The sequence below is a fragment of the Lycorma delicatula genome, chromosome 3 (assembly GCF_047948215.1).
Source record: "Lycorma delicatula isolate Av1 chromosome 3, ASM4794821v1, whole genome shotgun sequence".
Classification (NCBI taxonomy): Eukaryota; Metazoa; Arthropoda; class Insecta; order Hemiptera; family Fulgoridae; genus Lycorma; species Lycorma delicatula.
The window spans coordinates 2,315,406-2,341,656 of NC_134457.1; the positions used below are offsets into that span (position 1 = coordinate 2,315,406).

The following is a 26,251-nucleotide window of genomic DNA, read 5'->3' on the forward strand; positions in this document are numbered from 1 at the left end:
TTTGTTTTGTATTAAATCGGTTATGAGGAACTGTTATCCTCCAAAAAATATTTTATTCTAAAAGATATATACATTTCATTCACCGTATTATTAACATTTCATGCCAGTTTCAGTGTAGCATGATGTGCAAAATACTTTAACACTAACAATAAAAAGGCTGTAGAGAGAGAATTATCTACACAAAAGTTAAATTTTTTCCTAGAGATTTTTATTTTTCAAATATAATTTTATGTTACTTATGAGAGACGTTAAACTTTTGTTATCAAACGAACCCAAAACTGTCAAGCATTGATTTCTAAAAATGGACTTTTTGAAAAGAATGGTTATAATTCCATATTTAGTAGAAGTACAAACTTTTCTTCATATTTTTATTTTCATTTATCAAAGAGAGTTACAGGTAAGGGTTCTTGACGATAGGCTTTTTTACACATCCTTAAAAAACTTATTTATTTTGAAAAACTTAATATATTCTGAAAATAAAGTATCATGCTCTTTTTTTACTGTACGTTAATATTAATTCATTACCATACATTTTTTTATTAGAAACAACAAAAAAACAAATAAATTAATTTTCAATTAAAGAAGGCTGAAGGCAAAGGGCCCTGAACGACTTAACACCGTGTAATTAAGATGAATATTAAATACGATAAATAACAAAATAGATGTAATGCAGTTGTGTGATTTATTTATAGACTTTCAGAATAATAGCCTATGTTGAATTATGATTCAACATAATTCTTTTTTTCAATATCTTAACCGAAACTGGAATAAGAAGGTACGGGTATACTAAACATTGTGTTCACCGGCGCGAAACGTTGTTTATTATGACAATGTAATGACGTAGGTAGAAAGTTCTAAAAAATTACGGAAGAGCGGTCGGAGTGAAGAATTACCTGGTACGGCGACCCATATTTCGTTCAAGTCTTATTTAAAACCGACTGCGACAGGATCAATGTATTTTTAAATTAGTATCGATTTAATAATCTACTTTCAACTCTTATTATTCAAAATATGTTTTCATCTTTTTTTTCTAGTTAATTAAGCACATGAATAGTTACCGGCTCGATTCAAAAAATCCTTTTCGGAAAGAATCTGTGTATATGATCATTAGAGATGTATTTAAACTATCGGAAATGGATGAGATGGTTTACGAACCCGGAGCTATAAGTAAACTTTGTGTTCAGTTGGCTAGTGAAATACGTACTAAAGTTAAAGCTCTTGGATTTGAAAGGTAAAATAAATTTTTATTTAAAAGTAAGTGTTAAGATTAAGTAAACGTTAATTATTTTATAAATTAAGTAGTACTGTACTAATAAAAAATATGCTTCTATCGTATCTGGCTTTCATTCGAAGGTTACGATCAGGCAAAATTAATAACTGTTTAATGGCGTCAATCTGTTTTTGTTGTATAAAGTAAATAAATGATACCTTACTTAAATATTTTATTAATTTCTTAAAATCACAATCTTGAAATGGAAAATTAACACCAAATTAATTTAGAAATGTAATTTAATCGAATAAAATCAAAAGTGTTAGCAATAATTATTAAACTACATTAATTAGGAAAATGATAGGTGCATTTTTATTATTTTATAATTCATTGTCAAACAAATGAAAAATCAATTACCTCAAAAAATCTTTGGCTATCATAAATAGCTACATTCTTTGTTAGTGAATTAATAATATACGCTGTAGTACATAAAAAGTTGTGTTTACACTTGTAACTGCCAGAAAATTGTATTAATTAGAACGAGTCAGAATATGTGGGTCAACAGAGATTCAGTAAAGATTAAAAATTAACTTACGACTCCTTTTCGCTGTTATGTAATTTTTTGAAATACCAATCTATTGTAGTTACGCTATTAATCGTTATTTCATTTGCTATAAACGTTACATTAGGGTTTAAGATTAATTTTATCTAAAATATTAAAATACGGAATAGTGTAAACGGTGCAGATTTTGCATTTTATGGAAATGTTCAATGCTTTATTCGATTAAGGTTAGATTTAGTTCTTTTTCGGAATTTCACAGCCACTGTAATGTAGTAATGGGAAGAATTGTGAACGGGTCGTTCCTTCGATTCTATTCTCTGTACTCAAGGAAAGAATCGAGAATCGGTTTGCGGGAAGAAACCGATTCTATTAACGATTCTCAACAATGAATTGAATAGGCGGTAGGACATCAAATCTTTTTTCTATTAGAATTCTATTCGATTCATAGCAATCTTTCTTAAAGAGATGAAAAGAGAAGAATCGAAGACATTAGTAGGTATTTATCAGTTGAGTCGAACAGGAGTATGAAGAGTGTTGAACCGCTAAACATTGGTGAAGAAGAGAAAGAGAGCTTGCTTATTAGAGTTTACAGTATTGGTATTGGTGACAAGGGAAAAAATAGTTGAATCGGACAACGATTCTTTTTTACGAATCCTTTCTGAGAATCGAATCGACTCCTGAAAAAGAATCGTTTTTCCCACCACTTTCTCTTATTTCTTTTTCCTGTTTAGCCTCCGGTAACTACCGTTCAGATAATACTTCAGAGGATTATCCCACCACTACTGTACCGGATTTCGTACGATATCAACGTAACCTGTCATTTAGAGGAGGTTAGCGAGAGTATGTTTGGTTGATTCCGTGTTCTGGCGAGTCGTACGTATATCAACGTATTCTACGCTCGCTAACCTCGAATAATTAAAGTTAAATATATAGCTTATATTAATAATAAAACATACGCTCGCTAAGCGTGTTTAATTAACATAATAATGGCATCAACATAATTAGAGGTTATGTTATATCATACGAAGTTCATGAATATAGTGGGGCAAGAGGTCGTACGTAAGGTGTGAATTTAATTTATGTAAATTAAAAAGGAATAGTTTGAAAATATTCAAACTTTCTTAGGTACACTATTACATCTTCGTGTTTCATTAAATAACAAAGTAATAATTATTTATTTAAGTTAAAACTATGAAAAAAAATTTTTTCAAAAACGTATCAAAATGCAAACTTTTGCCCCATAGGTGGGGCAAAAGTTTGAAATGCAACCTGCATTTCAAATATAGGTTTAAATAATTCTAATTCAAATATATGTATATATAAAACTCAAAATTGGAGCAGGCATTGTGCCACCATTCCTCGCATGAAGAACATTTGATCCAGTCTTCATTTGGAGGTTCTTTATATTCTTCGTAGCATCAGAAGAAGCATTGTTGGAGGTTTTCTCTTATATCAAACAATTTTTTACAGATTTGTTTTTTTTCTTGTTACTGTCTGGAACTCATTTAAATTTCTCAAATTTTGCAATTGTTTTTTAACTGCTCATTTTCAGCTCATAATTTTTTCCGTTTATTTTCAAACAATCGGTTTTTTGAAAATTAGAAATTTTAATATTTTTCGACCTTGGATTTTTAATTTTTCTTTGTTGTGAGTCTTCTTTTAGGGAATGGAATAATTTACGAAGGACTCCACTTTTTGACTGAAGCAGCCATTTTTTTGCTACGTGTTATTCGTTCACTTTAGTTAATTGTATTACAGGGTGCCGGTTGCAACTCACCATATGTATCAACAGCTTCATATTGATCAGTTTCATCGTTAGTTCTTCTAAAATTGTTTGGTCTGTCACAGAGCTAGGAAGAAAATCATCTTCGATAAAAATATGAGGATTTAAGGAATAAATTCCATAAGACTTGAAGCCAGCAGTACCCTTTCCAATTTTTGCTGCTCTTTCGTATGCCTCACCAGACAGCTCGGTTTCTTGATGCCGGGTAATTACTCGCCAAGAGTGACTGAGTAACCGTTTGTTACACGTTTGAGAAAAGTACTTTTTAAGGGTTTGAACAAGCATTTATCTAGAGACTGCATTTTGTGGCTGCTGTGATCCTCTCTCAGCAAAGAACAATTTGTTAACACATTTTTTCCCTCAGGTGGACAGTACTTTAGGAGCTTTGTCAGTACAGTATTGATACCCGACTTATCAATGTTATAGATTCGGCGATGAGCTCTTTCAGATTCTTAGGAAATACATCTACGTGGATCTTATTGAAGCCCATAATTCGAGCAAAATTTGTTCTTGAGTGAGTTCGTGGGGAAAATTTGGTGTCTTTTTAGAAGATTTAAGGTACGCTCTTTACCTGCAAGTTTAGTTTCTTAATTAAAAGGATGCTGGAGTTATTGCGTTTGGTAAAGTTAAACAAGGAGCTAGATAAAGTATAGGGAATTAGCAGGGTAATATTGTAGGTTTCTACAAGCCCATTCACGGTTTATATCCTGCACTATTAGGCGAGCTATCTGTGTCTGTATGAAATATTTTTTTGGAAACTGCTCCAACGATGTTTTGATATAGAGGTTTCTGGATGCCAGCAATCGATTATACTAGGTAACTGCTCATTTTCATTCATTAATAGATATAACATTATTTACTGTCATAATCGGTTTTTATTGATCTATTAAATAATACTTGCGAATCACATTTATTCCTCTGCACAATAGTAATACGTCTTCTGAATATTTAATTTATTTCAGTTGTCAAAAAACGCATAATAAATAAAATCACAAAAAACTAGAGCGAAGCTCGGTCACCCGGTACTAATGATTACTTAAATGAATGAATTGAATAATTTTTGCCAAGAAATATCATACGACAATAAAACCCATTTAAAGTCTAAAACTCAGATTTCAATTGTTTCCTTAGAGCTGTATCATTTATTCTTAGGTCTTTGGCAATTCATCTTCTTGAATTTCCCAGCTTTTGTGTGGCATCTTAAAGCATCTTTTTTAGCAGGGCCTTCAGTCGGTTTTTCTTTTGCAATTGCTAAAATAAAACGAAAATAATACGGTTAGTTACACATTAATATTTAGCAATTCATCTTAAACAATGAAATCATAATTAAAACGTCTTTGTGTATTTTATAATTAAAAAAAAAAAAAAACAACGGGGCAACGCGAATTCTTGTCCCATTGCCCTGTGCGAACTTTTGCCCCAGACTAGACTATTTCGTCGTTTGATCGGTGCTGCGATCTGTGAGCGAAAAGGGCAACATTGACTGTACGGTAGAATAGCCTTTTTGTTATTTACAGCGATATGTAATCGGCAAGATTACATATCGCTGTAATGTCGTTAACTTAGACGCTTAAAATTAGTTCCTGTAAGCAAAAGTTTTATTTCTAACTGAAAAACAAAACTTACCGCAAATTATTAAGGAGAATTGACGAAACTTCGTACGGCGTGTCTTCTCTCTGCCACAAACAGACTAACAAACAGACTAACACTCGGTGGTACCAACTTATTCCCACGGAAAAATGAAATTCTCATAATTTTGTTAAGCGTGTCCCGTCGGTATAAGTATATAATTATAGTTAATATACAAAAAAAAAAAAAAAAAAAAAAAAAAAAACGCTTACCAATAAATGAATTTGACGCGTTCAAGCGCTTTCAGAAGTAATTTCCATCTTCAGGAACTCACATTATTCGTCATATTTGTAACAATAATTAAAACTTCATATGTTAATTAAAAATGTTTAATTATTTTTACAAATACGACGAATAATGTGAGTTCCTGAGGATGGAAATTAATTCTGAAAGCGCTTGAACGCGTCAAATTCATTTTTTGATAAACGATTTTTTTGTATATTAACTATAATGAAATTCTGTCCAACTTTTACTCCACTCTACAGTGGCTGTAAAATCCCATAAAAGTACCTTAAATTTTTACGGCCATACCAATCTATATACCTTAGCTTACTAAGGCAAACGACGAAGGCAGTGTTTGCCGGACTAACTAAGGTAAAGGTAAGCCCTTTATCGAATAAAATGCGTCAAAGCATGGAAACACCCTGAATCACCTGTCGGTAAGTAGTTCAAAAAACAACCGTAGGCCTGTAAGGTCATATTAACCGTCTGTTTGGAGTGCCCGTGAACCGATTTACTGTGATTATTTGGAGAAGCGATGCACTATCAACAGCCTATAAGTATTCAGCCGTGATTGACAACAAAGTCAAGCCCGCGTTGAAGAGGAAATGTCCGGGATGTCAGAGGAAAAGCGTACTTCTTCATGACAACGCCCGACCTCATATGTCACAACTGACGCTGGAAACTATCGTCAAAGTGGGTTGTGAGCTCCCACCTCATCCTCCTTGCAGCCCTGACCTTGCTCCTTTGGATTTTTATCGGTTTGGCATCAAGTTCAACGACAACGAAGAGTTAAAGAAATAAGTACAAAACCGGCTTCGAAATCAAGCTAAGGAATTTTTCGCTGAGGAGATACGAGGACTCGTAAAAAGTTGGGACAAGTGCCGAGAAATTGGTGGGGATTATGTGAAAAAGTAGACAAAAAATTGTATTTATTTAATAAACCGTTTTTGCTGTGCAGTTATTTGTCTGTTTAATACACACACCCTAAATACAATGCACTCCGTTTTAGGAAGTCGTGTAAAAACACTAGCTGCACAACTTCACTCGTATGAAAATAGAGGTTTCCGAATCGTTTAGATGAAGCGTTCAGATGCGAGTTATTAAAAGACTTGTTTATCTGATAGATTTTTTAAAATTTACTTAACCATATATATATATAAAACGGTCAGCCGTTGAGCTGTTACGGTGGAACAAGCATCGCTAAATAAAAATTGTTTAAAAGATTAAGGTTTGTTCAAAGGTAAAAAGTATTTGAAAATTTTACCTTTGGAGATTAAAAGATGGCGGCCGTTAAATTTTTGAACGGTTAATAAATCCATAAATATTATTCTTTTCGAATTGTATATTTTATTAGGTAAAATTTTAAGCCTTTCATTGTGAAAAAACCACACCTCATTTGTTCAAAAAGATTGGCAAACATCCGCCGAGATATGGCTGACATTCCTAAAGTGGATTAAAAATAATTATTATTTCTATCGTCATTAATAAAATAACAGGCACAAAATTGTCAGATTGCGTAATTTTTGCAATCCATATTAGCCATATCTCAGTTGTTTATCGAAACATTTGAAGAAATGAGGTGTCATTGTTTTATTCGTAATTTTAAATAATTGTTTAAAAATCCTGTATTTTTTCCATATCTGTTGGGCGAGTAAATAAATATACGCTCAAATAAATTTTATTAATGTCTTCTAAATTTTGTTTTTTATATTTAGTAACTTCATATATTATATTACATTCATTTGATATTGTAACGAGTACAGAAGCTTCCGGAAAGATGAAAGTGATAGAAAATAAATAATAAAGAAGATTCTAGAAGGAACGACGAAGAGATTTTTTTCTAGAACATGACTTATAGAAAAACTTACAAATTGCGCACATAGAAGGTCCCTGAACAATCAAAAGGACGGGCCGGGTACTAGTACTGCAGGTCAGGAGTGTAAAATTACTGCCGGGGACCAGCGGAAGACAGTTACTAGTTTTTCAAGTTAAATGCGTTAAAAGTAATTGTTCGGTAACAACGAATGAAAAGAACGTCACGAGTATTGCGTTTTGGACAGCGGTTGAAAACAAAAAGCTGTTCGGCGAATTATTTGTGAACAGGAATGAAAGTGATTTTATTTTATTCATTCATATTAGAATGAACAACAGATTTGATCGCCGCCTGCCAGGGCTGCGGCTGATTCCCTGTTGACGGTCTCTCTTCTTTGCTGTCACGTGGGTGTCGGCTGTTGACCTCGGGGAATTTTTTACGCTCTTTTTGGACGGCATAACTATCAGTCTGTTGACGGTCGTGAATTGAAGGAAACAGTTCAGATGTCTTCTTCCACCGCCTGGCTGCGGGCTTTGTCTTGGGCGACCTCGGGTCGAGATTTTATTCAGTTCATCCGCTCTTGGATCCATGCCTTTCCTAACCTTGTCAGAACATCCTAGGGAGTTGGACGTTCTTCATTAAACATCCGATGCAGGGCTGTTTGCCCTGCAACCGAGACTGCGGTTCATGACATTCAGCAGTGTTTTCGAAATCATGGAGGTCGCATTAACCCGTCATGATGCCATTGCTGGAGTCGTGTCCAGTGTATTGAGTATTAAAGAATTCAAGGTCGAAAGGAAGCACGTTTACAATACTTCAGTGGGCGATCTCAAGCAAGACGGCTTGGATAATCGATGCCGAAATAGTTTCTGAAGCAGGTCGACTTGACAATAGTAAACAAACCACGATCAACAATACATTAAGTAAGAGCTTTTAAACAGATTGCGTAGCCGGTTTGGTGTGGCAGATGTGCAAACTACATGTTGCACTTGGTCTTGGCGTGGGGTTTGGAGTAGTAGAAATGTCATGGATGTTCGGAACCTCAGTCTCTCCCTACAGGTCCTTTGTCGATGACAACTCGTTTGCTGCAGGGAAGCCACACAAACTTCACTCGGTATATGCAATTAACATCTCGTTGAGTCAGAGGGAATGGAGTGGATCAGAATGGAACGGATGGGACTTTGCTGGGCAATTTCCCGGTGAACCCGACACCGTCTTTTCTAGTCCTGTCATTTCGCTTTTCCTTCTTCCGTTTCGTTTTGTGTGGTTGTATCCTTTGTTTTCTTATTACGGTTCCTTCGTGTTGGGGGTTTCTTCCATCAGCTCTAGCGTAGTTCTTTTATACACAGCAAAAGTAAATAATACTTCCAGAAAGTGAATTATATGATTTTTCTATTGTTAATTCAATATTAGTTTCCGTTAGTCATTATAAAGCTTTTACTAAATCGGACTGTATTTTGGTATTTATAATTTAATTTTCATTAAATCAATTTTGTTTTTAATTTGAATACTATTTTATTTTATATATTTATTATATTATCTATTTTATTTTATATATTTGAGGCTAATAAATTGTATTTATAGGACATTTTTATGCGTGTTAATCTTTCAATATCCTTGTCGAAGCGCGACAATATCTTTATGTATTAAATAGTTATTATGGAATTTAATTATTTCTATTTTTGTTTTCTCGGGTAGAGCTCTATTGCCGCTATATAGCAGCTACAGCTAAAAAGCTACAATATACAGAATGGTCCAAAATTTCTATATCGGTTTTTTACGAATGTCGACGTTTTACTACCGCCTGAGTCAAAAATAAACCATAGAAATTTCCGAAAGATGTACGAAGTAGATATGTGTGTCATATATTAATAATATATTTTTATTATTAATATCTTCGGCCTGGCTCAACCTTAATTCTTCGAAAACGACTCAAAATATTTCTTTGTTACGAATATTGGCATTAAATTTTGGATAAAATTAAAAAAGGGGAGTCAACTGGGATAGTTATATCGGTGTTGTTTGCGATTCGATTTGGGGATCCTCTGGTGGGGGTGTCCGCGCTGCCGGGGTATGGTAGCCCGTGCGACCGGGGGCGTGGCTTTCTTCCGCCACCGACGGAACGAAGCCACGACGCCCCGTTTTGACTTTATAATAGCGCGCGAGACTCCCTGATGGGTCTGGGTGGGGGTGCAGGGTTTGTCCCCGGGTCCTGCGCGGACCGGAATGAGATTACGTTCCCCTTGTTAGGTGACCTAAATTGGTAGACCGATTTGGATGTAGGTCTGAATTTCTATATTGCGTAAAACATAATTTTGATCGATACGGGTGTAGCACGATTTAACTTTCAACTTGTTTGTTTTCTGAGACATTCAGTCACGAACGGTGCTATCAAATCTGCACTAAGCGTGGAGTTCGCGCTTCCGCAGTTTCGGTCAGTTAGTTTGAGAGAATCGTGTTAGGTTGGATGTGAAGATGTCCGTTTGAGGCGTACACGAAGGCAAAATTTGATTTGTATTTTACCGATACCAATGTGTGCCGAGGCATTTACATCGGTGGCATCCCAAGCGAAGCCTGGCTGATGACTGTGAGATGTAATCAGTTAAAGGCTCTAAAGACGACCTCCGGGTAAAGCCCCTCAGGGCTCGGAACAGAGGGGTGATGGGGCGACCGGTAACGTCGCAAGGTGGGTGTCTTCCCCCTACGGGATTGGAATGTCAACTGGGACAAATTTTTTTACTAAGAATTTAAATTTTTTTCTTAATTATTCTTTTATCAATATCGCATAATTTTAATGTAAAAATGACATTTGATTAACAGGTTGTAATCTGAGTGAAAAATTTTAATATTTTTCTCAATCCTACAGTAGTTAGATCTTACATCATTCTAAATATCGTTTAATTAATTATTATTATTATAAACCGTACGGCAAATTTGAAATAAAAAACCTGTCAAGAGCAAAGCGCGGAAAATTACTCAAATTTTTGCCAGCTTTTTTTATTTTATTATTAATTGTGTATTTTGTGTTGCTGCTCTGATCAAGATTTTAATTCTGATTTCCCTTTATCCGTCCAGGCAGATGGCGAGTCAGTTGCTATTTTTATCTACAGAGTAGCATGCCTATCCGTTACTGTTGAGATCTATAAAACGTATTAATACGTATTCATCAGAATAAAAGATTTATTTATGTCAAATTGGAAGATTTTCAATAAGAAAACATAGCTTAAAATAAAAATAGTAAGAAAATACCTCAGGATGTAGAGCGTTTTTTAAACAATGTATGCTCGTAAATGTCGAGAAGGGTGTTAAAATCTTGTGGATAGAAAAGATGATCCGTTATCAAATGTTTGTTGAATTATTATCTCTTATTACAAAATACAGACGCTGAGTAACACAGCCTGATTTTTCTTTATGTTGAAACAAAACAAAATGTTTTACGTACTTTTAGCGAGAGTTATTTCTACATGGGATTTTATTCATTTTTTATCACAGTAGAGTATTAAATTTGTCTGTATCCTATTTAATTTATTTCATAATTACCTTTAATTATTAACAAAATAAATTTTTAAGAAATGCATACAAGTGAGCTAAATGCAAGGAAATCGTCGTACAAATTATTAATTTTTAGTTATACAAAAAAAAGACCACTAATCTATAACGTAGATTGCCAACCTATTGCCTAATCTATTAGTAATTGCCAACACCCAATTTAAAAATCATAATAGAAGAATATACACTTGGAAAAAGCCAGGCGATACTGGAAGGTATCAGATAGATTATATCATGGTTAAGCAAAGATTTAGAAATCAACTCGTTGACTGCAAAACTTACCCTGGAGCAGACATTGATAGCGACCATAATTTGGTCATAATGAAATGTAGATTGGGGTTTAAAAACCTGAAGAAAAGTTATCAGATGAATCGGTGGAATTTAGAGAAGCTTGAGGAAGAGGAGGTAAAGATGATTTTTGAGGAGGACATCGCAAGAGGTCTGAGTAAAAAAGATATGGTAGAAAATGTAGAAGAAGAATGGGAGAATGTTAAAAAGGAAATTCTTAAATCAGCAGAAGCAAACTTAGGCGGAATAAAGAGAACTGGTAGAAAACCTTGGGTTTCAGACGATATATTGCAGCTGATGGATGAACGTAGAAAATATAAGAATGCTAATGATGAAGAAAGTAAAAAGAGCCCTAATAAGAAAGGGAGTCCGACAAGGATGTTCCCTATCTCCGTTACTTTTTAATCTTTACATGGAACTAGCAGTTAATGATGTTAAAGAACAATTTAGATTCGGAGTAACAGTACAAGGTGAAAAGATAAAGATGCTACGATTTGCTGATGATATAGTAATTCTAGCCGAGAGTAAAAAGGATTTAGAAGAAACAATGAACGGCATAGATGAAGTCCTACGCAAGAACTATCGCATGAAAATAAACAAGAACAAAACAAAAGTAATGAAATGTAGTAGAAATAACAAAGATGGACCGCTGAATGTGAAAATAGGAGGAGAAAAGATTATGGAGGTAGAAGAATTTTGTTATTTGGGAAGTAAAATTACTAAAGATGGACGAAGCAGGAGCGATATAAAATGCCGAATAGCACAAGCTAAACGAGCCTTCAGTAAGAAATATAATTTGTTTACATCAAAAATGAATTTAAATGTCAGGAAAAGATTTTTGAAAGTGTATGTTTGGAGTGTCGCTTTATATGGAAGTGAAACTTGGACGATCGGAGTATCTGAGAAGAAAAGATTAGAAGCTTTTGAAATGTGGTGCTATAGGAGAATGTTAAAAATCAGATGGGTGGATAAAGTGACAAATGAAGAGGTATTGCGGCAAATAGATGAAGAAAGAAGCATTTGGAAGAATATAGTTAAAAGAAGAGACAGACTTATAGGCCACATACTAAGGCATCCTGGAATAGTCGCTTTAATATTGGAAGGACAGGTAGAAGGGAAAAATTGTGTAGGCAGGCCACGTTTGGAGTATGTAAAACAAATTGTTGGGGATGTAGGATGTAGAGGGTATACTGAAATGAAACGACTAGCACTAGATAGGGAATCTTGGAGAGCTGCATCAAACCAGTCAAATGACTGAAGACAAAAAAAAAAAAAAAAAAATTATAACGGCTACTAATAGATAGTACATTTTTATAAGGTATGAAAAAATGCCATATCTGACATGGGTTCAAATCCGTAATCTCTAGATGAATGATAGAGATGTCACCAAGATACCCCATAAACCGTGCCAGTACCAGAAATACCACAAAAAAATCATACAAATTGAATATATATATATATATATATATATATATTGTACAATAGTGTCAGTTAAACGATCGGTATTAATATATAAAAATACTGGATATGCAGCAGTCAAAATGGATGCACAATAATTATAATTTATGCCCAGTATCTAATCCATGACATTACAAAATCAGCTATATATTTATTTATAATACTGTATATGTATTTACATAAAAATTTAGAACAGTTTATCAGAAGTAACTGTTACATTAGGGGGAATTTAATAAAGAAATGGAATTTTGCAAATTACTTTCATTTCAGTTCTTACAATATTTTTTCATAAAATTATATTATTTCACAAGCTGACAACACAGTTGTAGGACTTTCCGCTAAGCGGTTTCTTTTTTGATGCACGGCTTAAACACACAATTTAAAACATTTATCGTTATACTTAAATATAATATTTTTTCGTTTATTTAATTCAGTGAGGTTTAGGGCAACAGTTACCCGATTGAACGGGAGATCGAGTTCAAAATCCAGCGAGACGAGTTAGTTTTTTACACCGCATTTCATTCGCGTGAGTGTGGCTGTACTAGTGGACACTTTATACTTTATTATTCATTTGTTCCATTCCACCTCTCATTGTGACGTCGCAATATAGCAGAAGTCTACAGCAGCTGCACGTCAGTGCTACACTAGCGCTCCTTGCGGAGACAGGGGTACAATGACCCGCTTAGCTGCTAGTTTATTTAGAGCGCTTTTTAGCGTGGTGGGTGCGATTTTGCAAAAACCTTTTTTGGAAATATTATTAGATTTTAATTGTTAACAAATGCGCTATGAAAAAATACCCTAATTAAGCGATACCGAGGGTGACCTTGCTCTACAGCCACACCCCCATGATCTTTTACGTTCAAAATTTAATGGCATCAATGCCCCGTATGTAAAAGTAAAGTATTCTGACCAAATTTGGTCAAAATCGGTCCAGTAGTTATAGAGATATAAGTAGTGCAAGGCTGAACACGCACACATTCATATGAACACCCAGAAAATTTCCATCCAGTTCCTTAGGTGTCAAAACGTAAAGATCTGTTGAAAACCGCATTTGCCCAAATTGGACCGATTACCATACTTTCCTTTTCTGCAGCTATAACACTGCTATAGCGCTAGGCAGGAAAGTAAAAATTATAATACTTAAAATGATTTAATTTTTATTTTCATAAAATCGACTTCGAGAATTATTAAAGATCATTATAACAAAAAAACTATAAAATTATTTTATTTTACATCTGGTGGAGGCAGAATAATTTTCTCTCTTATTTTCTCTCACACCTTTGCAAATTGTATTTTTATAAAGTAGGGTCAGAAGTACCAATAATTCACTGTGATTTAACCTCCATAACTGCAAGGTGAATCATTTACAAAAGATATAACAAAATAAATTTAAGTATGGAAATCATACATTTATTTCTTATATTGTGTACCTACCAAGCCACTATGTTTAACTGTGTGTGTGCATTACTGCAAACAACGCCACGAATACATAACATTACCTTCAGTTTGCAAAATTAGAAAGCCTACTATAATATACTTTATACCTATTATTTATGCTGAATATAATTAATTTTTATTGAATGAACAAATAACAAAATATTATCTATAATAATAATAATAATTTAAAAACAATAATAATAATAATTTCACCTCTTTAAAGGTGTGCCCAAATTTTTTTTGAAAATCCATGCAAATGTTGACATCCATAAAACTGTACAGTCATTATTAAGCTTACCATATTTTTTTTGGTCCAACCCAGGACATATTTTTGAAATGTCTTAACAGTTTACTGAAACATTAAACTTTATTAATTCAGTTGTAATTTTCACTAGACATGACTTTTTTCAGAAATGGTTTGTTTGTTTTAATTACATCATAAAATTCACAAAAGAAAGTTCTGAATTAATTTTAATATTTAGCAGATGTTTAATGAAAGTCTGCCCTAGGGTCAGAAAGACTGAAAGTCTGCCCTTTTCTGCAAACCAAATGTTTCCCGTAATTGAAATACTCTTTCAACTGGAGTAGATGTTCCGGGCAAAGACATCGCAAACTCAACCATTTTAGAAATATTGCAACATGAAAAATCAGTCTTTTGAAACATCTTAAAAATTGCTTTCCACTTTTCTTCAGTAGTGACTGGTACTTTTTCAGAACTTGAACCACAACCTACCCTTTGGTTTTGAATTATCTGGTTCAGATAAATAGATCATAAATATTTAATGGAATCTTTAATAATTTCATTAACAAGTTGTGCACTCTCTTCTAAATCAGAACAAGAATTTTCAGTTTGTAAATTTTTCCATTGAAATTTACTAACATTATCAGTTTCTTTCTTTCCTGAAGTTGACAAATTAATTCAGAATATGTTTGAAATGCTTATGTTGCTATGGTAGAATTAACTTCCAATTTCAGAACTACATTATTAAATAATTGTAGAGTACCATATAAAAATGTCAAAAATAGTTCACTTTCTAGATTTTCAAAAAACCAAATAATAATTGTGGGCATTTGTCACAAGATTAGGCCATCAAAAACAGAAAGATTCTTTCTATTGCAGGTAACAAACTAAGGAACCTTGTGCTGCTATGTAATCTGTTAACACAAATTCACAGAATTCTTTAAGTTTTGTTACTCTTGTATATAAGTGAAAATATTAATAAATTTTTATAACAAAGTACTTTACTTCTAAAAGTAAAGTAAAGCTTTCAAAAGCTCTTTTGAAAAAAAAAATTGTGAGAAAAAAAGTTCCTACTATTCTTTGGATAAGGGCCTAAAACTTCTAAGTATAGTCTTTTGATATCACTGACCACTGGCCCAAGGGGTGGAAAAAATGGGGTTTTGAAGACAAAAAATCATATCTTCCTTTATAGGCACAGCATTAAATCTATTTAAAGTCCTAGGTCATTAGTCCTCTAAACATTACCTAAAACTTTTGTCTGAAGCAATTTTTGATTTGACCAACTGTTACGGCAAGGAAGACAAAAAAAAAAAAAAAAAAAAATATTGCTAGAATTGTAAGATGGGCTTGTCATATGCCAAACATATGAAACTTTTTCACATGCAACCGTTGTCGTATTGAGTAAATTTGAAGTTTTTCATAACATTAAGGTAGAAATCTTTTTCATCCCCTACTTAGCACCAGTGAAATCCACCTCATTCTGGGATTTTTTTTTAAATGACAAGGGACATTCAATAATTAAAGAGACAAATTGTATAGAAAAAAACTGTGTATTTTTACAAAATGAGACTTTTACTACTTCTCAACATAATCCCCACCAATATTAATACATTTTTCCCAATGATGAACTAGTTTTTTTATACCTGATGCAAAGAAATCTTTGTCTTGTTTGAGCTACTTTCCCACAAATTCTTTGACCTCCTCATTGTTGCTGAACTTTTTTTCATGTAATGCCTCCTTGAGTGGACCAAACAAATGAAAATCCAAGGGACCCAAATCTGGAATGCAGGGAGGATGTGGTAGTATCTTGCCCACTTTTCTAATGTAGTATCAACCCACTTTTCCAATGGTTTTTTGGGTCAGCTGGGTGATGAGAGGACAAGCATTGTCATGTACCAATATTTTCTTTGAGATCTGCAACGTTTTTCTCTCATTACTGGCTTTACTTTTTTCATCAGCATGACTGAGTAGACATCGTTTATTGAACACTGATTTTCCAAATAATCACAAAAGACGACACCTTGGGCATCCCAAAAGACATGATTTTTCCCGCTGATGCTTGCATTCTGAATTTCTTTCGGACAAGTGAGTTGGTGTACTTCCATTTCATGCTTTCTTCTTTTGGACTCTGGTTCAAAATGGTGAACCCAAATTTCATCACTCGTTAAAATCTTGTTTAGAAAAGGGTCACCTTCGCTTTCATGTCTGTACATACTTTGAGTCTTGTTTCCTTGTGATGTTGCGTTAACTCTTTTGGGATCACCTTTCACTTGTTTTGCTGTACTTGAGCTTGTTACTGATAACATTATGAACTGCTGTCACAGTTCATAACATTATCAGTAACGTTTTTTCTATATGCAACTGTTTTTTCTATATGTTCAACTGTAATACATCGGTCTTCTTAAATAATGTCATCAATGTGGGTTTCAAGTGAAGAAGTTGACACTTCAACTGGACAGCCAGGATGTTGCTCACCAGTCACTGAGGTTCAACCATTTTTAAACTGTTCTACCCACTTATAAAATTTCACCATACTGTAAAATCATTTGAGAAAAGATTTTAGACGATTTTTCACCTTCAGAAAGCAAAAAAACAGATCACTGAACGTTGTTCAATTAATGTGGAAACTTCGAGTGGACACACCATTGTTAAATGCAGTATTGAGGTTATAAACAAAACAACTTTTGTTTATAGCCTTTTGTGAGCTGTTCTCAGCTTTTCCCAGTGATGCCAACTTAGTCATGAACGTACAAAACTCCTCCTACAAACTATTTACATTTCTACATCAGTTTGTCCCTTTAATTATTGAATATAACATTAACAAAAATTTTGTTAATGTATAGAATTTGTAGAAAGTCATAGATTACATAGTAATAAGAGATAATCATCAAAATTATATAACAAACCAGATAAAGTGAAAATTTATCGTATGAATATGTATAATGAATTGTCTTCCAATGAACGACTCCAGAGAACAGAATTTTAGAAGAACAAGAAAAGGGAATTTGTATTCGTGAAATTCAATCTACCTATTTCAGTGAATTTTGAAATAACAGGAACCATGTCAAATAAATAAAAGAACAGTTACAGTAAAAAGGAAGGTTTGTCAGCACGTTTTTACAATGCATGATTAAGTGGGCAATTGCAAACAAATACTATTAATTAGAATAAAAAATTTGGAATTTTATGATTTTAATTTTTTTCATTTGTTTACAGATATAAACTAGTCTGTGTGGTTCAGATATGTGAAAAAAATAGGCAAAGTGTGAAAACGCTAGCAAAATTTCTATGGGATCCTGAAAGAGATAACTGTGCTACTTATAGAATGGAAAATAAATACTTTTTAATATCTGGAGCTGTTTTTGGCCTTTATTATGAATAATTTAAATTTATTTTATAAATATATTTTAAATAATTATTAAATAAGTGATATTTATTTTTTAATTCCAGTCACAGAAAGAGTTTTAAAATAGTCTGGTAATTATTGTAAAAATGTATAATTTGATAAAAAATAAAAAAGTTTATTATTAAATATTTTTATTTTTTTACAAAGAAAATCTGTAACATTTTAATAAGTTTATTTTGTAATAACAAAAAAAAAGCGACAATAGTGGCCCAACAGTATTGATTTAAAAATGTAATAAAAACTGGTTTCTTAAAATTGTGGAGTACATGTTAATAGTCTAAAATCACAAAACCTGTAATTATAGAGTATAATACAGTTACAATTATTTTTTGAAACTTAGTTCAAGTAATTCCTGAGGGTTAAATTAAAATCATTGTTCTCAAATTGATTATTGTGTACTGTGGGTCTTAACAACATAATAATGAATAAGTTTTAATTTTGAAATTCTAAGTATTACTTGTTTATAAATTAACGTTTCAGTTAAATGCAACCCTTTCCAAAAATGTTCTACCGAACACTTCCCAAAGTAACTGGATAGTGTGGCACCAACATAAAATACAAGCCATTATTTGCCTTTATTATTTATTCTTCTATAATGAATTACTCTCTGCATATAATATAAAGCATGAAGTTTCAAACAAATACTGTTGCACTCTTTTAAAAAATTATAAGCCCAAAAATTCATATACGTGATAAAAATTAAAATGTAAGTTGTATTTATAAAATTTGCTAAGTTTTTGTTCATGATACTTGATTGTAAAAATTATTCAGAACTATAACATTTTTAAATATCAAACCAAATAAAATTTTATAAGACAAAATATTCAAACATGTCTTAATATTCAAACATATTTTCTATTACTTCCATAATTATATTCAATGACTGGTGCTGTAAGCTTTTATCATCCTGGCATCATCAGTTGATGTTGTTGCTGGTGTATTTTGTTTAGTTATGGATGTATATATAAATGAGTTGTGTGTATATATATATAAATATAAATGTTTGTGTTTTATTAAACACTTTAACTATATATATGTACAAGGGGTGGCTCAGATGTAATGGACAAATGCTTATAATTCACAAATGAAACAAATATGCTATAAAAGTAGATTTTATTTGATACAAAAACTCACTTAATTTATCCACGGTTATCATTTACAGCTACACATTTCTCCCAACAGTGAACCAGTCTTCTGTTGATGAAGAATGCTGGTCATATTTCCTTGATTTACAACCTCACTGCATCCTTCAGTTCATCATCCATGTTGAAATGAATACTCTTAATATTGTTCTTTAATTGTGAAAAGAATTGAAATTTCACGGCACCAAATGCGGTGAATATGGAGGGTGTGAAATATATTCAAATTTTAACATTCCTTTTATTGTTATTTTTTCTCTTCTGTGTTTTGCATGCTTCCCACCGTGAACAGATTTTACATTAGCCCAGTTGTGCAATAATGTGTTCGACTCATTCTTTAAAGGATATGCCAGTCTGGGGTGGTGATGCATTGTTGTGCGATGCGCCAGGCACTTTGAATAGATTCACTCACTTCCTTTTGATGCTTCTCATCAATCAAGGAAACTGGACAACCGGTGTGAGGTTCATTTTCAATATTCGTCTTACCAGCCCAGCTTCTGTTGCACAACATTTTATTGCCTGCTTACTCAAAATATTTTGATCAATAGTTTCATTGCCATAAGCAGGTTTTAGATGATGAATATCACTTTTTCAGCTGTTAAAAATTTAATCACTGTACTGTGTTTAAGACATTTTGGTACAGCCGACATACTTAACCCCATAATAATGGTGACTCACAAAGAATGAGAGGGATGTAGAGTCAATAAGTTTTGGGATGTTTGTAGTAGGGGAATAAAATTACAAGATTGTAGCACCTGTCACTTATGTTATTCCATTATGTTCCCATGCAAATGACATTTCAATCACTCCTCATACATATGTGCTCTAAAAGTATAATGTACATAAATTGTTCTGTTCATTTAATTTATTGTATATTTTGTATGTATATATATATTCTGTAAATGTAGGAACACATTGGAATGTGGTGTTTTGCTATGTATCTGTAGACTATTATGACTGTTACCTGATGTTAATGTTTGCCGAAATATGTTTCACAAACATAAATCATGAGCATTTCCCAACCATTTCATATCCATAAGACGGTTGGGAAATGTCGATGCTTATATATTACAGAAAACCTTAAGCAAGCTACCCGTTGGTGTAACTGTTACTAAAAATAACAAAACACATTTCTAAACATCTCTAGTCTCAAGCAAAATTGTAAACTATAGTCGTCTAAGGAACTGAATCACCTACCTACCTGAAAGGTAAAGTGAGTTCATATGTGACATAAACATGGAAAAACACTAAAACAAAAACAAAAAAAACATGAAAATAAAACTATTAATAAAACTACCAAAATGATATAACGCTAACAAAACAAAAACAATACTAAAAAAATAAATCGTAACAAAATAAAGTACGCAGGAACAAGACCAAGCAGAACCCAAGATTCCCTCCGCAATCTGTTTCCTAGCCAAATAGTGTAGAAATTCTGCAGCCACTGACCATTCAGCCCAGTCCTTCCAATTTTGACTGATATCAAGAATCCTCTCAAAAATTAGAAGACAGAATCCGGTCAACAAATTACTGCGGTGCACTCCAGATCGTATTTTGTGCACTTGTACAACACATGGAAGGCATAGTCTTACAGGCTACACTGTGGGCATAGACCTGAATCTACCAGGTTGAACCCAGCAAGTCTATCCCTGAAGGCTTCGTGACCAGTAAGAAACTGAGTTACACAGTAGTTAGGGGAAACCAATGAGGTGGCCCGCAAGCTTCTAATGTATGGGAAGAGATCGTGTGTATATTGTCCATCAATAGCCTCATCCCACCTGGCCTGCCATGTATCATAACCATGTTCCTCAATATCTCAAATCTTTTTGAAAGTTAACTCACCCAACTTCTTAGCAGCATACTGCTCCTGTCTCTCAAGAGCTAAAATATAAACCGGTTTCACTCTCATAATATTGATCAACGGCTATCTGAGGATAAGCTGCTGACTCTTTAAGGCAGTAAAAGTACATAACTCAGTTTCTTACTGGTCACGAAGCCTTCAGAGTTAGACTGGCTGGGTTCAAGCTGGTGGATTCGGATCTGTGCCCACAGTGTAGGGTGCAGGACAATGTTTTCCATGTGTTGTATGAGTGCGGAAAATACGATTTGGAGCACACCACAGTAATTTGTTTGCTAGATACTCTTGATGATTGCAAATCACGCAAACCACCAATGATCTTATAAACAATGATCGCTTGAGCAGTCGTCCACTATCTAGTGGTTGACGATTGCACAAGTTGACGATTGTCGGTTGTTTGGTGGAATGAACAACCAACACCCGTCCACCAAACCCATGTAGGTGAGCAACTCGTTAGATTTATTATAAACCTGCAGACATGATGGGCTATAAAACCCTCAACCAACTCACTATGCCACCTTCGGTGAGATTACTATGCCACAAATGTGACTTAGCTTTGACATCCACACCAATGAGGATTGGACTCGGACCAGAGAATCTGATGATTCTACCCCAGACCTCGAGATAACAATCAGCTGGGTCATTGTACTGAAAATATGAACTTTCAATATAAAGATGCAAGTTCGGAATATCCATACAAACGACAACATGTTGCTCATTAGACAATCATCGAAGAAAAACACAATCTAACTCTCTTCTGCACAGAACAGCAGACATATTATTAGAACCATGATAAAACTTTTTCCAATGAGAGAAACCTGGCAGATATCAGGAAAATCTAGGGATGTTGCATTAAAACAACATCCAAATTCCTACGAAGAGCAACCTCACCAAGCTCTACTTGAGCAATGTATGCATTCTGTGCATTCAACTGACCGAAACTAACCATGTAAACCTATCAAATTACAGTACATGTTGACAGCTTCTCTGATAACACAGACACTCCTTGCTGTTCACAGAGTGCTTATGGTCCTTGCAAAAACATTTGCAATTAATGCAAATAGGACCCTCAGACCTCTTAGGCCACTCCTCGTGCTGACGCCCTTCATCACCATAATGTGCAGAAACCACTACCAATTGTTTACAATTCTTGGCCATATGACCACATCGGTAGCACTTGAAGCACTGCCAGACATCTAAATATTCTCTAACCCTGCATGAAGTAAAGTCAAAAAACAACCTGCCTTGTTTCACAGAGCTATCAAAAATCTCAGGAGTAACCTTGAATATGCCATAATAAACCTCCGCCTCATGCCTACCCAGTTTGTATAACAATAGACATCAGGCCTTGAAAGTAGCCTCATCCATCTGAGTATTATGCTGCCTCAGCATAAGAGTCAGCAGCTCATACTCAGATAGCTGTCGGTCGATGTCATGCATGATAACTCTTGGGCACCTCATTCATTTTGGGGCAACTCTCATATCAGATGTTCCAACCTCTAGAGAGTCCAAAACAACCTACACAGCCTCCTTGTCATCTGTGACAATGACCAACTTCTTTTGAGGCTCTCTGATATTCCAAATCCTCAGGTTCGGCCTCTTATCACACAGGTGACTTGAAAGACATCCTTCATCTGTGTTGCTAGTCTTTGCCACAGCCCCTTCCTTTAAATTTACGAATAGGACCTTGGGTTACCTATGAGATAAACTAGCCTCACGCTTTTCTTAAGTACTTCACTCCATCGCTGTGGTTGCACTGAGTGTGGCACCCAGGTAGGAACATTAACAACCTTCTTAAACACAGGAGGCTTAGGCACAACTGTTCATCAAAGCAGTAATGATCATTTTAAGTTGCTTTAACTCTTTCTCAATCACCATGTAAAGTCTTTTTACCGATCCTACTGGACTCTAACACATGCAGTGCTGTCGCATAATGTTCATCAAAACCTCTTGGTAGATGTCTAGACCTCCCAACACTCCCAGTACCCCTCTGTAAATCTTGGACCACATATATATCTTCATCCCATGAGCAGGAATCCTTTACGGTCCAGCCTTCAGCCCCTCATCACCGACACCAACGAAGAATCATCGTATTTAACCTCAGATACCACGTCACCAAGAGGTTTTACCTGCCTAATCTTACCCCTATCAGACATCTTGTTTGTGTTCAAAACAAAACAAAATAAATAAACAACAGATGCAAGTTGTTGTTTATAATATATAGTTGTTGTCAACTAAATATAATAAATGTAAACAAACCAGTGCCAGCAAAGAGCCAGTGACTGCTAGCAACAAATCAACAAAAAGATGTCTGCTTAGCAACAAATATCTGAAACAAAGGTACAAAACAATCAAAACAACACAAATAAGTAATAAAACAATACAAACAAAGTATAAAACAGCACAAGCCCAGTCCCAGTAAGGTTGGTTAAACAACACTTAATGAATAGGATAGCTTAGAGGCTACCCACTAGTCAAAAAAACTTAAATATTTAAAAACTTCTAGAGTCACGCCCAAAATTATTAGCACAAAACACAAATCCAACCTGTGCAAAGAACATCCGATCCAATAAGGCGTAAATTGTAAAAGTCATAAATGAAATACAAATTTCATGGAGCCTACAAAAAACGCACCTAACTTGTTGGTATCACATGTAGAACTCAAAACATTGTGCAGTTTACTTTATATATTCCAGACGCATTGTAATATTTGATAACGGCACTTTACATGCAATATTTTTTTTTTTTTTATTGTTCTAAAGCCATAATAAAGCTTGATATATATTTTTTAATTTGTGATTTATTTTCTGTGATACTTTTGTGAATGTTAATTTTGATGAATTTCTAGTTTAATTTATTTTGTGTAGGAGGAATTGTGATTTATTTGTATAACTGTTTGAACGTACTGTGGACTTTACAGTAGTGATGTCTTTTAATTGATCTTCAGGTGACATGAGTGTGTTGAGTAGTTACAGATCATATTCCTGAAAGGAGTTAATATTATGCAGAATGCCGATGGTTTGAGGTATTTTGATTTAGAGTAACTATCACTATTGGTTTTCTAAATAGGCTATTTTGAAAGTTTTTTTTTTTGTAATGGGGAGATCAAAAATATTTTATTGTATTTGCACTCAAGTTTAAATTTGTATTTTTGGCATGCACTGTTTTTATATATTAATAATTATTGTTTACATTGCCTTGTGTTACAAATCTGTGGCAATTTATTATTTTATGACCATGTTTGTTTGTTCTTTGGGTTACTTGAGAGATTTCTGCTTGGATTCTGGAAACAGAGGAGCCATCAGGGTGTCATAGTTGAGATCATAGGTGTCAACGGTATCAGATTGAGTATATTTGTTTTAGAATGTAAGATAATGTTGTGTAATAATGATAATTATTTCTTATGTTTCCTTCTTCTTTCATCAATATTGACAACTAAATGAACAGACACAACTGAGTTATAACATACTTTTTGACTGTATTCTAAATTTATGTCTGCCAAACTCAAAAAAAGCTGCCAATAATAACATCAAGGTAATAATATCAGCATCTTTTAATGAAAATAACCACAAGAGTAATCAAAAACACTCACAACTAAAAACATGTATTTTTTAAATCAGTTTTTTTTTTAATTAGTTTTAAATATTGTAATATATAAAGTACATGTATAAACTGATATTTTAGGATAGAGATATTTTACTACTTTTAAGAATTATTTATAAAGCTTATTTTCTATCTAACAAAAAAGTACAAATTTAATAAAGAATATTTATTTATATTTAAATTTCTGTTTTTAAAACAGAAGTTTAAGTAAAACAACCATTTGATGGCAAAAAATATTAATTCAATCACCAGTTATTCAGATGAAGTGTTTACAATGTTTTGTAAACTGTAATTTATTTACTTATTTATTCTCAAAATAACAAAATACTTACGCTCAATGTCACTGAGTCACTTATTTAATAGGGTGTAAAAAGTTCTGGGTCTGACTACGATTTGATTCCAGAACCCTGCTGATGAAAGGCAGAAATGCTACCACTCAAGTCATGGATGTCATCAGACTGCCATAATATATTTCAAATTAAAAAGCCTCAGTCATCAGATGGGAATTAATTTGATGTTTTACAATATTAATTAAGCTTTTAAATCTGTTTTATTTATGTATCATAATAGAAGAAAGGAATAACTGTATAAATCCACAAAGCATTTTTAATAATTATACTTGTTAACTGTAAACGTACTTGTTCTCATTGCCTTTTATTGTTAACAGATTTTTCATATTAAATCTTATAAAAGAAATAAACTTGAATATTGTAGTCATAATAATCTATTTTAGTAGATAAGTTATCTCTAAACTTTTTTTTTAACTTTTTCTATATTTCTGGGATTATTTTCATGTAACAGAAAACAAATTGTATTTGTCTATTATATATATATATATATATATATATTTTTAAATGTGCTTGAGTATTGAGATGTACCCACAAAAATACACTGCTTATTTTTTTCAAGTTTTTTTGCACAAAATTGTACAAATTAAAAACTGAATATTTAACTATTATAGTTACTAACTGAATAATTAGTTAATTATTATTTTGTATCACCTGTGATACAAAAAATATTTGAATATTAGTATACCTGTGATATTAAAAAATATTTAAGTTATTAAAATAAAAACTTAAAGGCTATATAATAATTTTTTTGAATTCAGGGATTAACCATCGGTTATAAAATATTTCATCAGCTAATGCAATATGATCATTACCTGTAAAAACTGATAGTTGTCTTTATCATAAGAAATAAATATTGATAGCAGTTAAACTAGCTATTAGAACAGGAATGCCAATTTAAATAATTTATAATTTTCATTATTTTCTAAATACTGAAATCTCCCTTGGACCTCATGTGAAGCAACATTTTTCATTCATTTCTCTTTCTTTTGGGCGTTTTCTTTCCTGGTCTTCCGATAGTTCGTTTTCCACTTTGTTTTTGCCTTCTGTCTTCTAGCCACTTGTTGGTTTTTTCTCTTTCTCTTGGAAACCCTTGAAATCTTGAAACGCCTCCATCAAATTAATTCAATGGATCATGAAAGGATACAAACCATGTGTTTAATAATACATTTCACCATTCTGATCTGAACACACCCAATTAATTTGATATTATTTATACTTATAAGATTTCAAATGAAGGAATTATATTCTAACAGAGATCTGACTTTGATCTCTAATAAATTCAGAATTGTCGAGTTCCACCAAACATTACCAGTGCTTTGAACAATAAATCCCAAGTTTCTAAATGCTTTATTAATAATTGATTTTATATATAACTTTTTTAAATTTTAAGTAAATATTATTCCTAAATCCCTTACTTCCTGCACCCTTGTAAGTTCTGTATTTCTGATGCTATAAGTAAATTTCAGATCATCTGCTATAAGTAAATTTCAGATCATCTGCAAAAAGCAGATGATCTGCCTGTCATTAAATTAGAGCCAGTTGATCTCTCTCGCATAAATCCTTGTTACTGTATACAAATGAGGATTTTACATGATGGTATATCATCTTGTAATTATGATATGTTAATTATTATCTTTGATAAATTATATACTCAAAAACCTTACTTGGAGTAGATAATATGGCTACAGGCCTGTAATTTTGTA

The 26,251-nt window shown here is 33.2% G+C and overlaps 1 protein-coding gene across 1 annotated transcript; it reads left to right on the forward strand.

Annotated features, from left to right (window-relative positions):
* The first annotated feature begins 784 nt into the window (after nucleotides 1-784).
* LOC142320838 (dynein light chain Tctex-type 5-like) lies at nucleotides 785-17,708 on the forward strand. Its single transcript, XM_075358813.1, has 2 exons — nucleotides 785-1,231; nucleotides 17,409-17,708. The coding sequence occupies exons 1-2, from the start codon at nucleotides 1,047-1,049 to the stop codon at nucleotides 17,572-17,574; spliced, it is 351 nt and encodes a 116-aa protein (XP_075214928.1). The 5' UTR covers nucleotides 785-1,046; the 3' UTR covers nucleotides 17,575-17,708.
* The last annotated feature ends 8,543 nt before the right edge of the window (nucleotides 17,709-26,251 follow it).

What these genes read in the sequence shown, in the direction of transcription:
- LOC142320838 (XM_075358813.1), top strand. Translation starts at nt 1,047, where the DNA reads ATGAATAGTTACCGGCTCGATTCAAAAAATCCTTTTCGGAAAGAATCT. An exon ending in AAAGCTCTTGGATTTGAAAG is followed by an intron (nt 1,232 to 17,408) that starts GTAAAATAAATT and finishes ATTTGTTTACAG; the next exon opens with ATATAAACTAGTCTGTGTGG.